Source organism: Tasmannia lanceolata, unplaced genomic scaffold (assembly GCF_043159265.1).
Source record: "Tasmannia lanceolata isolate RefF3 unplaced genomic scaffold, GAP_Taslan_0.1 ptg000005l, whole genome shotgun sequence".
Lineage (NCBI taxonomy): Eukaryota > Viridiplantae > Streptophyta > Magnoliopsida > Canellales > Winteraceae > Tasmannia > Tasmannia lanceolata.
Genome location: NW_027518682.1, coordinates 20734150 through 20746433, shown reverse-complemented (window position 1 = coordinate 20746433; position 12284 = coordinate 20734150). Strand labels below are relative to the sequence as shown.

Genomic DNA, 12284 nt, shown 5'->3' with positions numbered 1-12284 from the left:
TAAAAAAGTCCTAAGATTAATATCCTAGATAATTTATTTACCTTTTGGGAACTGTTTTACCCTATACCAGTCCGTCCTATCTCTATACTGACCCGAAACCAGTCCTTAAAACCCAATTATAGATAATTTACAGATTTGTTCCAGCCTAAACGCCATCAGTCCCTTCTATATCCACTAGCAGTCCCTAAACTTATTTATACACCTCAGCCATCACACTCAACACCCTACTACCATCTGGTACCATCTGGTACCTGATCAAAAAAGTTATAGAATCTTTTTCTAGTTGGCTGCCATGCAATACTCACCCTGGGAAGAAGTACCAGATAAAGACCTTCAATGCATTTATTTACCTTAAATTTCAGAAATCACATTGATCCCACAGATGCAAGCTAAGAACAAATAGTACAGAAGAGAAGGGAAGAAGATAGAAATGTTTACGCAGAATGAGATGTTTTGACTTGTACAACCAATAAACCCTCTTTATTATTAAGTTCACTTACACAAACACTACGAGTATATTCCTCACTATGAAAAGACTATTATGCTCTTACAATATACTGTCAATCTCCCCATCAGGCTATTGCTTAGATGTCATGCATGCCCACTTCGTAAAGAGAAACAAGTAACTGTATTTATTAATTACATCCGTAAATAAGAGAAGCAAAATAAATTAGTTTTGAAAATCAACAAATCTATTAGCAGAAAAGAGAAACAACAAGAAATCTCATAAGGTGGCTCTCTAATCAAAAGCCATGGCCTCAATTTCCTGTCGTAGTTAGGGGAATCCATTATGGAAAGAGAACATCTAGCAGCAGCACCACTGAAGGATCAGTCATTAAAATCTCACAATGGCTTAGTCCTTAATTATGCATCAGTAGACGGAGGATAAGGTCAACCTCACCTGATTCTGAGACACTGAAAATTTAGATTGATCATAAGGTATAGAAAATGGAAAGTATAGAAATTCAAGTGAAGACTTCTTAATCCACGAAACAAAGTAAAAGGAACTAGACAAAAACAAGTGTAATCGTCCCCAGTTAAAATATGTAAACTATCAAGAATAACTCAACTTAGTAAGCCCAAAAAGACCCAGCTAACACAGGGAGAAAAAGCACCTGGATATTGTTTATCAAGGCCTGTGGATCCTTAACACTATCAGTTGTCTGTATCATTTTCTGGTCATCCGTAATTAGCACCCCTTCAGAATTTGCAGGCTTGAGAACCTCAGTAAGGCAATCCCACAGCTTGGGAAGTTTGTCAAATAGTGAACCACCAAATTTTTTAGACAAATGTTTCAAAGCAAGTTCTGACCCACGTCGACTTATGAACCCTTCAACCTTCGACCGGTCTTCCCCAGCAGATATCATTTGAACCATTCTCTTCTGACTGCTAGTAGCTCTTCCAAAAGACAAGAGATCTTGATCTTCAATAATTTCCACAGAGCTTATTTGTGAAGATTGGGGCGTCTCGCAAGGATCCATGCATGTCAAACTGCAAAGATTCCTAATTAACTTATCATTTGGACCAGGCCTACGTGAGATACAGTGACAAATAAGCTCGGCAAGCGCTTCAGCTGCCTTCTGTTGAAGTACTTCCTCCTTCGAAAAAAAAACAAGTTAGAGAAATAAATAAAACTAAAATAAATAAATAAGTCGGAAAAAAAAGAGAGAACTAATTACAAATTTTGTGTGAAATGAAGAATTTCTAAGATATTTACCTGCTCTCTTTTGACAGCAGCCATCAAAGGCAAAATGACTGGATTTAGCCTTGGTGGTAGCTCTGATATCCAGATGACTGCAGAAGCAACCAAGGCTGATACAGTAACATGCAAATTGGCCTGCCAAGGATTTTCAAATGAAAAAGTAGCCCAGAGATTTTGGTTATCTTTTCACCCACAGTAAAATTACTTTAGCAACTAAAACATAAGACGGGCAAAATTTTGAAGCATCGATTAAACCAGGAGTAATTGGCACATTAAAAATGTGCAACTCCTGTATTAAAAGTTCATACTCACTATGGTTCAAAACTTCAAAGTCACAGGAACCTCACAGACAAAAATCAATACAACTTTTCAAGAGAAATACAGATCTATGAACAAACCTGGACGCATTTTAAGTAGCCGGAAGTTGACAAAAGTCGTTGCTTTGAAGATTCTATATCATCATGCCTCTCTGTAGTTTCTTTCCCAATTGAATTGTCGGTTGACAGTGAAATTTTTGACGCAAAACTGATTGCATCATCAACACTTACTGTCTCCGGATTAAAACTAACATTTGATAAGACACTCTTAAATAAACCAGATGCATCGGCGACACGAAATAATAGACTGGCCTCACTCCGCATTTTCGTGTAAGTTCTAGAAAGTTCAGCATAGGGAAGATGTGAATCTTTCGTAGGTAATGCAGGATCAGTACATGCTAACAAATCTAACAACCATTGTCTAAGATGATTGATAAAGCCAAGCATGCTTGAATGCATTCCGGGCAGGTCCCTGCTTTTAAGCTCTCTGAACCAAGCGATAATAACCATGGAAGCCACCTGAAAGAATAGAACATTTGGTGTGGCAATAATTGAGAGAAAAAAAATAAGGGGAATGCTAGATTCATAGGCGCCCTTGCAGAAAAGGGGGTAAAGAGTGCCCTCATTCATCAATTTGCATTTGTAACAGTGATGATTGTAATTTCTGTGCTATCTTAAATGCAAATTGACCAATGGGGACGCCCTTTACCTTTTTTGCAAGGGCGCCTGTGAATCTAGCATCCCCCAAAAGATAATTATTAAATGAGCACAACATTTGTAACGAGACCTAAAGAAACCATTTGGCTACCTGTCGCTGGACCCCAGATAATGAGGTAAGCTCGTTCCACAATGTATCAACCACAAACTGCAAAGATGATTCTGGCAACTTTGACGCCAAGATACCCAATGCTGTCGCGATAACTACTCGCGTATAAGTGACCGACTTTTCACTATCTGCACCGACAATTATTTTAGTGAAATTGGTAGAAACTTCTCCACCTTTTTCGTTCAAAAGAGGGTCCTTCATGGGATCAAAAGCACTTCTGTTGCCTTCATTCTCTAGCTTCACAGCTCTCATCTTTGCAGCAGCTCTAAAATGACTTTTACGAGGAAGGGCTACAGGCCAAAACATTTTTGTAGCATCTAAAGGGGATCCATATGGAGTGGTAGCAAGCTGTATCCATGAAGAAATATAAGTCTTCGCAGCAGCTTCTAAATCCGACTCCGAGCACTGGCATAAGAATAATCATGTCAATATGAGAACTCAAAAAAAAAAAAATGATATTTTCATTAAACACACTGCAAATTAGGTTCGAGAGGGGGAAATCGTCTAACCTGAAGGAGGAGCCTCCATACCCTTTCTGAACACTGAAGAATTTCCTCATTTGACTCCAAAAGTAAGTTCTGAAAAACAATTCTAAGGGCATCACCCAAAATAGAAGCTGGCCAGAAACTATTTGCTTTGGATTCATCAGAGCTCCTCCTACATCCAGCTTCAAGTAGCCGCTCCTGCCCAAGAAAGTCTCAGTTAGTCAAACATTAAAACAAACAATAACAAGTGTCTGTTCACAGAAACGGATAATAAATTAATAATCATTTTAATGCGGGGGAAAAGCGGCGTAAAATAAAAGATCACCATCGTGCGAATAGTTGCAAGACGGACAGATGTAATGCTGTGTCTCATAAATGGCCACAATCGTGGTGCTAGAGTTGGCAACATATGGGGATTCTCCTCTGACTTAATCCCATCTCCATGTTCAACAGACTGAACTACTTCATTAAGATCTAATTCTTGTCTCTCTAAGGATGTTGATGCTCCTAGCATCCTTGGAACCATTTCTGGCTGAGAATATATTTCAGCCAACAAATTCATCACACTGCAGTAGCAGAAGATAAATTTTCAAGAGCATAAATATCTACAATAGGCTTCTAAATCAAACTGAAAAAAAAGTAGCTTATAAATCATCATGGGAAAACATAAATTAAACATTATAGTTGTAAGCAATAATTATCAGTGAGAAAAAGAACAACATGAAATTGGATCAATCTACGTTACAAAGCAATCAGACCCTAAGCAAAGATGGGAGAAGATGGTGGAAGTAATCGAAAGACCATGTGCCTTCTATATGTGAGCCAATTTACTTGAATTACAAAGGTGGCCTTGACAGACTAAAATAAAATATACCACTAACTCAAGGTCAGCAGTCAGCACAAAGCTCCTTTTACAATTGTGGTGAAGCAGAAAAAAAAAACATGGAAATTTCAAATTTAAACACTCTATCCAAGATCAGCAGATACCTTAATGCATAAGAGATGGAGAGAAAGATCATAGTAAAGTCAGCAGAAAAATCAATTTCACAAAATCATTGTTCAGATAATGTTCATAAAAAGGGCGGCCCGGTGCGCGAGGCTCCCGCCATTGCGGGGTCTGAGGAGGGCTAGATGTATGCAGCATTACCCCTGCTTTGCAGAGAGGCTGTTTCTGTGACTCGAACCCGTGACCACCAGGTCACAATGGAGCAACCTTACCGTTTCGCCAAGGCTCGACCTCTATTGTTCAGATAATGTTCATAAAGACCAAAAACATAAAGTTTGCTCCCTCGAGTGTGTGCGTGTGTCATATATATATATAGAGAGAAAACGGTTCCTACACATATGTGTAGAGAGTTCTCTACACACTAGCTTAAAATACAGTGGGGGCCCACATTGTTTGGGTGATCCAAGCCATCCATTTTAAAGGCCCTCACATAGATAGGGTGTGTCTACAAAAAATCAGATCCATAGGATCATCCCAACCCTACGATTTCTAGAGGTACAATGGATGTCTTTAAACCTTCACAAATTAGTCCAGTTTTTGCCTCCACAGTTCGAATGGTTAGGATGATCCTATGGATCTGATTTTTTGTGGACACCCTATCTATGTGAGGGCCTTAAAAATGAATGGTTTGGATCACCCAAATAATGTGGCCCCCACTGTATTTTAAGCTAGTGTGTAGATAACTTATCTACACATGTGTGTAGGAACCGTTTTCTCATATATATATATATATAGCAATCAGATCCATAGGATCATCCCAACCCTACGATTTCTAGAGGTACAATGGATGTCTTTAAACCTTCACAAATTAGTCCAGTTTTTGCCTCCATAGTTCGAATGGTTAGGATGATCCTATGGATCTGATTTTTTGTGGACACCCTATCTATGTGAGGGCCTTAAAAATGAATGGTTTGGATCACCCAAATAATGTGGCCCCCACTGTATTTTAAGCTAGTGTGTAGATAACTTATCTACACATGTGTGTAGGAACCGTTTTCTCATATATATATATATATATATATATAGCAGAAGAGAAAAGGAGAGAATTAGTTAAATTTCTCCCAAAATTCTAATAGAATTACACATCACTTTTTTTTACTTTTTTTAACAAAGGCACCCATTCAACCCACATATTTTCAATTCTACCCCCTCCTTTAAGCTTTTTAACAAAGGCACCCATTAAAGCCACATAATTACAATCATACCCCCCTCCTTTAAGCTTTTGTAATAAAAAAAGTGGACAAAGTCAACATAGTGACGTTTTTTCTTTGCAAAATTACGGATTGGGAAGATATGTTACATAATACTACAGATTTTTGAGAACATATTACATAATACTACGGATTCCAAACGCCTTTCAAAATATTGACAAATTCTGAGCACCTTAAGAGGAAAAACATATTATGGAAACCTCTATAGATTGGAGGGCTAGGATCAACCTATGGAAATGATTTTACGGGCACAACCTATTTTTGTTGTGTTCCATCACATGGACGGTTTGGATCAACCTATGATGTCGTCCGTACAGTTCTTTGTCAGCACGGGGTTTTTTACTAGTATATACCATATAGTGGAAGGGAAAAGGAAACATTTATTTGAATTTCTTCCAAAATTCTATGAGAATTACACATCACTTTTTTTTGCTTTTGTTCACAAATGCCTCCATTAAATCCCCATATTTTCAATCCTACCCCCTTCACAATACCTATTTTACCCTTCTTTATGAATTTTTTATTATACATTTTTTCCACAAAGTCAACATGGTGGCGTTTTTTCCTTGCAAAATTACGGATTGGGTGCATATGTTACATAATACTACAGATTTTTGTGAACATAATACATCATACTATGGATTCAGGACACCTGTAAAAATATTGACGAATTCCGAGCACCTTAAGAGGATATGGAGACCTCTATAGATTGGAGGGCTAGGATCAGCCTATGGAAATGATTTTACGGGCACAACCTATTTATGTTGTGTTCAATCACATGGACTGTTTGGATCAACCTATGATGTGGTCCGTACAGTTCTTTGTCGGCCCGTGCATCGCACGGGATTTTTTACTAGTGTGTGTGTGTGTGTGTGTGTGTGTGTGTGTCTATATATATATATATATATATATGGGAAAAGTGTTGCTACTTGGTCTTGTACCTAAGCTTATCTACTCGGTCGGGTTAAATACAGTGGGGCCCCACATTGTTTGGGTGATCCAAACCATTCATTTGAAAGCCCCTTACCTAGATAGGGTGTCCACAAAAAATTATATCCATAGGATCATCCTAACCCATCTAACAGTGGAGGGGGAAATGGGAAAAAAAATGGACAGACACAGTTTGTCCACAAATCCGCCCATTTTTCCCTCCACTGTTGGATGGATTAGGATCACCCTATGGGTCTGATTTTTTGTGGACACCCTTTCAAATGAATGGTTTGGATCATCCAAACAATGTGGGCCCCCACTGTATTTAACCCGACCGAGTAGATAAGCTTAGCTACAAGACCGAGTAGCAACACTTTTCCGTGTGTGTGTGTGTGTGTGTGTATGAGAAAAGTGTTCCTCCGCAGCAAGCTCCCTGACTCCCACAACCATGTTCTCAAACTCAGTGCAACAGTGGTTGGCAACTCCTTTCATGAGACACCGAGACTCCCATGATCTTCGGGGCGAAAACCCCAAAGCCCGACTACGATCTGCCACAGGAAGGTGATGCTCGAGCAACAAACAAAGATTTTCCGTTTGGGTATGCCAAGGAAGATTCCATAGGGTTTCTTTCTGTTTTCCTATGGGGAAAGGCTTAAATTATTTATGTGTTTTTTACTGTTGTACTAGGTTATGGAGTTTCTGTCATCTTTCTTCAGTTCCAAACAAAGAATATGTTAGTTTTGTGGATTGTTTGAACTTAAGATGTCAAGTTTTTTTTTTCCTTTTGTAAGAAGCCATGGTTTATTAATAATTAATAAGCATATTTTATTTGAAGAGTTTTGGTATTTAAAATATGAAGTTGTAAGCAAATCAGCTAGAGAATTATATGGGTTTCTTGATTAATTGAATTTCGCCACTTTTAAAGGTTAAACTTTTTTTTTTGAATGGTCTTTAAAGGTTAAACTATTGAAACTCTTAATCTTAGACCTGAGATGTCTTCAGTTTTTTTTGGTCTGATAATCAAGGAGATTTTCGATGCTAAAATGAAAGCTCTAAATGAATTAAGCTGATTGTAAGAGTTTATTGACCATAAACTCAAAAGCTCTAAACAAAGCTTAAACATGGATAGGGTATGATGACCTGAAGAGAATTTTCCCCTTCAACTCAATTTACAGTTCTGATAACAAGATGTTGATAGCAAGAGGCCATCCGATGTTCGGTTTGTTAAAGCTTAAAGCCAGGAAGACAGCAATTTTTCGCTGCTCTTTTGGCTTTTTTTCTAATTATTTTTCATAGGCACAACTGAAGATGGAAGTTTTGTACAAGCATATAATATCGGAAAATATTGAGGAATAGACATACTTTTTGCAAAAATACTATTAAATTTTTCCTAGAAGCCCAACATCTAAGTTGTAGTATATGTACGATCAAAAATAAAATAGAAGGATCACGTGATCAAGATCAAAACCAAGATCTCTCTGCTTGATCTAATCCTTGCCCATATCCGGATCTTCTAAAAGATCGAATCGCAACAGATTTGAACTAGATGCTTCCTTGGATGATGGATATTGGATTGGATGGAAGATCAACCCCTTTGTAAAACACATATCGCAAAAGAAAATTACCATGAAGAGGAGATGCAGATCTTTCAAAATAGAGCTAGAAGAATCTCTCTTTTCTTTTCCTATGTAAAGGAGGTAGAGGAGAGTCTCGAGATATGGGGGAACCCCCTACAAAATAGGTGCAAAGGGGGTTCCCAAGTTTACAAATTCAACTTTTAGAGCAGGAGACTCCCACCTCCTAAAAATTAGCTGAATGGGAGAGTAGGGAAATCTGCTCCTCCTTATAACTTCTAATAGGATCCCATATGGGATGCTCGTATTGGTAAAAGATGCAAAAACCTCTTAAAAGGTACGGCAAAGGTAACAGTCTCTCGTTTTTCTCAATTAGTCACACCCCATTTGGGGTTCTTTTTTGGGGTTCTTTTCCTTTCCGACAAAAACAAGGGTTTGTATGGGTAATGCTGATATTCCTTAGGTTTCTCTTATGGTTTTAGGAGCAAACAATCCTATGCCTACCCTATCACAACATTCTTAGACACCCGCTCCTTATGTGTAACAATCAAGGTTCAGGCAAAATGTAAACAATGGCAATATTATGAATACACAAATGACAACGGCGCTCCTCTTCTTAGATGTTGGTATCCTTTTGTGATAAAACCATAACGTTGAGATAAAACCATTTTAAAGCTTTCGAGAGCTATTATGCCGATATTCCTTAGGTTTGATTTGATGATGTGAATTAGGATAGTCAAAATGCACTTTCTGTGTGTCTGACATTATAGTCCCCTCCTTTGACTGGTAGAAGTCCATTGCAATGTCTCCAACGTTGGGCCCACCACTCCTTCCTCAACTAGAGCTACATTGGTATAAGGCAGAAGCAGACAAGAAAAAGACTCGCATTGGCTACAGAAAAAGGTAACTGAAGAATAACAAATCTAACTTTAGGCGTGATGCTGTATAAAATCAATACTTTGAAGTTGGCTTTTGAGGAATTTCTCCAAGGAATCAACATTCACAGGAGTTGGTTATGTAGTTCCTAGCAATATGTGTAGTAGAGATTGTTACTGATAAAAAAAAAGAGTAGAGATGGTTAATATTTAAAGCAAGCTTTTTTCATAATTAGTTAAAGCAAGCCTTTTAGGAGATTAAGTAAAGGGGCATACATTAGGTAAAGATTAATGCCTAGAGGTGATTCTAGTAATGGTGTATTGTGGGATTCAAATTTTGCAAGTTAATTAAGATAAACACAATAACACAAAATGGGGAGTTGAATTGTTTTGGCTGATGAATTGCTTAAAACAAATGAGGTAGTAGATTTTCTAGGTAAAGTTGTAAATCATGACATTTTATGTATTGGAAAATCCGATGGCTTTTCCATTTCATCAATAAAGTTATATTCATGGGAAAAAGGTGATGAAGAAAATCAAACGATGTATATGCATTTGGTTTAGGCAATTCAGTCCATAAAAGCAAAGAGTCTTGGGAAGACATATCTTTCTATGTTAAGTGATAGTTTTATCATAATTTTCAACTTTTAAAAATTAGCAGGACCATATAACAATTTTCAGGAGCTGAACTACCCAGGATGAACGCTGGAGTGAAAATGCATTCAGATTTAGCTGTGACCATTTACAAGGGACTTTTGATTTATACCCATTCTAGTTCAAGATATTACACTGTAATGTAGGCAACATATCCAACATATTTTACAGCAACTTAATAAATTATTACATAAAGGTGGAAATACATATGTGAAGACATACCTGCTAGTGGATGGACTCAGGTCATCCAAGTCGAGCAAAATATCCCAAAGTAGCATAACAATTGAATGTAGTATTTGGCCATTAAGGGAAACTACAGAAGCCGCGGTAGGTATTAATGCGTCGGCAGCAACAGCTCTAACATCATCATCGGGATCCTCTAGCCCAGCTTTACACGCAGGAAGTACAAAGGCAAGCAAATCTTGACGCATTTCCTGGGAAGCTCAAATAGAATCTCAGTAGCAAATAGGGTGAGCAGTCCGGAGAACAAGACATGCCCAAACACATTTTTTATAAAATATCAAAGAGGAATGATAGATTGAAGGGCGCCCTTGCAAAAACCAGTTTCAAGGGTGCCCCAATTGGTCAGTTTCAGCAAAAAAGAGCATTTAAGACGGCGCCGAAAAAAAGAGAATGGCGCAGGAAAAATGGAAACAGCTTTGACTTTGCTGAAACTGACCAATGGGGATGGCCTTGAAGCTGGTTTTTGCAAGGGCGCCCCTCATTCTATCGTTATCAATAATAAATGAGTGCCACACTCAAAAGCCCACATGAATCAAGTTGCGAATAAAATAAAGATTTGGCATGACGGATTCAATTCATGATGAACAAGAAATCTACAGAGCTTTGGCATTAGTTGATAAATACCAATTTGAGTTAGTCAAAAATAGAAAAAAGATATTCATCGCAAAATTGGAAGTTATATGGTCATAAATCCAACTTGATCTGAACAATGAAGGAGGTTAAAACAATGCCACTAATCTCAATAAAGAAGACTACGAGAATGTTAAACATATAAATGAAGCTAAATGAGACAGACCAATTCGAGTAAAATGGGAAAATCCTGTTGTAGTGAATATCACAACATAGTGAAACTCCACTTGATGAAATAATGAAATCAATAAGTTACACGCACAGCCCTTCTTGTCCTATCCAACTACTTCCATAAGAAGATTCAATAGCCAGCCTTATCCCCTCTACATGGACAATGAAGATTTTTTTTTAATGGTACATGTACAATGAAGATTTATAGTAGTTTTTTTTTTTCTTCTGCGGGTAGACACTCCTTGATGACTTGGAGTCTATGTTACACAGATTCATTGGGAAAGGTAACAAATGACATGAATTCATATAAGACGGTGGAATTCCTCTCGCGGCAGTGTCTAGAGGAAAAACATAATTTGACAATGAATACGACAAGCAAATGGAGTCACATATTGGTTTTAGATTCCCGATTTATTTCCCAATACATTGATTTATTAAAAGATGTTATTTAAAAAGGCTAAGAGTTCCATTTGATACTATGATACAAAAACCCTAACCCTTGACAAATCTTTTTTTTATTTTGAATGGTACCCTTGACGAATCTTTAAGAGACATGGAAGACACATAGTACTGGAATCTAGCCAAAATTCTGCTGAAGCCCCTCAGGATTTCAACAGGAACCAGTCAAAGGCCTTTGGAATCCTTCAAAGGCCTTTGGAATCCTTCAAAGGTTGCCACAGAAAAATAAGTACAATTCCTTGTACAAAATTCCGTCAAAGGTTGCCACAAAAAATATGTACAATACGTAGTACAAATTTCAGCCAAAGGTCACTGGATTCGACTGGAATAATGGATGGAATTCCGTCGGAAAATCATATGGATGTGGTTTCAGTGCATCTTTCTTGTTGTCTCCTAAATAATATGGATTTGGACTGGATTTCGAACGATTCAAACAATTATTACGATTCTAAAACGATTTTTATGATTTTTTCAGTTCACTCATTTGTCTGCAGTGGGGCCTTTACAATTAGAAATAAATCGTATATAAATCCCCACTCCAACTTACAACCTAAAAACAAGTAAAGAAAACCCTAAATCCCATGCAACTGCTCTCGGTTTCTACACACTCTTCTTTTTCTTTTTCTTTTTTTTTTTTTTTTTTTTGAATGGTAAAGAGATTTCATTAATAGAGAAGAGACCGAACAATACAAATATTAGAAGCTAGGGAGGGAGAAAATCAAATAGTTCTAGACTCTCCCTAGATACTCCCTCTCTTGCTAATTTATCTGCCTCTCCTCTCTTGCTAGTTTCTACACCCTTTTCTGCTGGCGGTTTGTTCTTCCACGTGGAAGAGAGAGAAGAGGTAAAACCGTTGTTCATATTAAATTAGCTCAATAAGACGACACTTTTGAAGAAGGAAAATTGTTGTTGTTTTCAGTGATTCAGGTTCTGTTTGTTTTGAATTTTGATAACTATTACGTGAAAGAGAGAGGAAAAGGAGAATAGTAAGTTAGGGCTACGCTCCCCCTCACTGAAGTATTTATATAATAAAAGAAGGCTACAATGACAAGAATGCCCCTAATAGGCTTATTCTAACACTCCCCCTTCAAGCTGGAATGTATTAATTATACATTCCTAGCTTGTTACAAATATCGCTACTTTGCTTTATTTAATGGCTTTGTGAACATATCAGCCAACTGATCTGCAGAACGAGTAAATA

General features: G+C 37.6%; 1 protein-coding gene across 2 annotated transcripts in view; it reads right to left on the bottom strand.

Moving 5' to 3' along the window:
* Positions 1 to 12284, bottom strand: part of RGD3 (ROOT GROWTH DEFECTIVE 3) — a 73583-nt gene that overhangs the window by 18255 nt on the left and 43044 nt on the right. For both annotated transcript variants that reach the window (XM_077380219.1, XM_077380220.1), the window contains 7 exons: positions 9803 to 10014; positions 3656 to 3896; positions 3355 to 3528; positions 2828 to 3250; positions 2101 to 2538; positions 1718 to 1837; positions 1116 to 1598 (listed from right to left, as the gene is read on the bottom strand). In XM_077380219.1, coding sequence (XP_077236334.1) covers positions 1116 to 1598; positions 1718 to 1837; positions 2101 to 2538; positions 2828 to 3250; positions 3355 to 3528; positions 3656 to 3896; positions 9803 to 10014 — 2091 coding nt within the window. The remainder of the gene's footprint in view (positions 1 to 1115; positions 1599 to 1717; positions 1838 to 2100; positions 2539 to 2827; positions 3251 to 3354; positions 3529 to 3655; positions 3897 to 9802; positions 10015 to 12284) is intronic.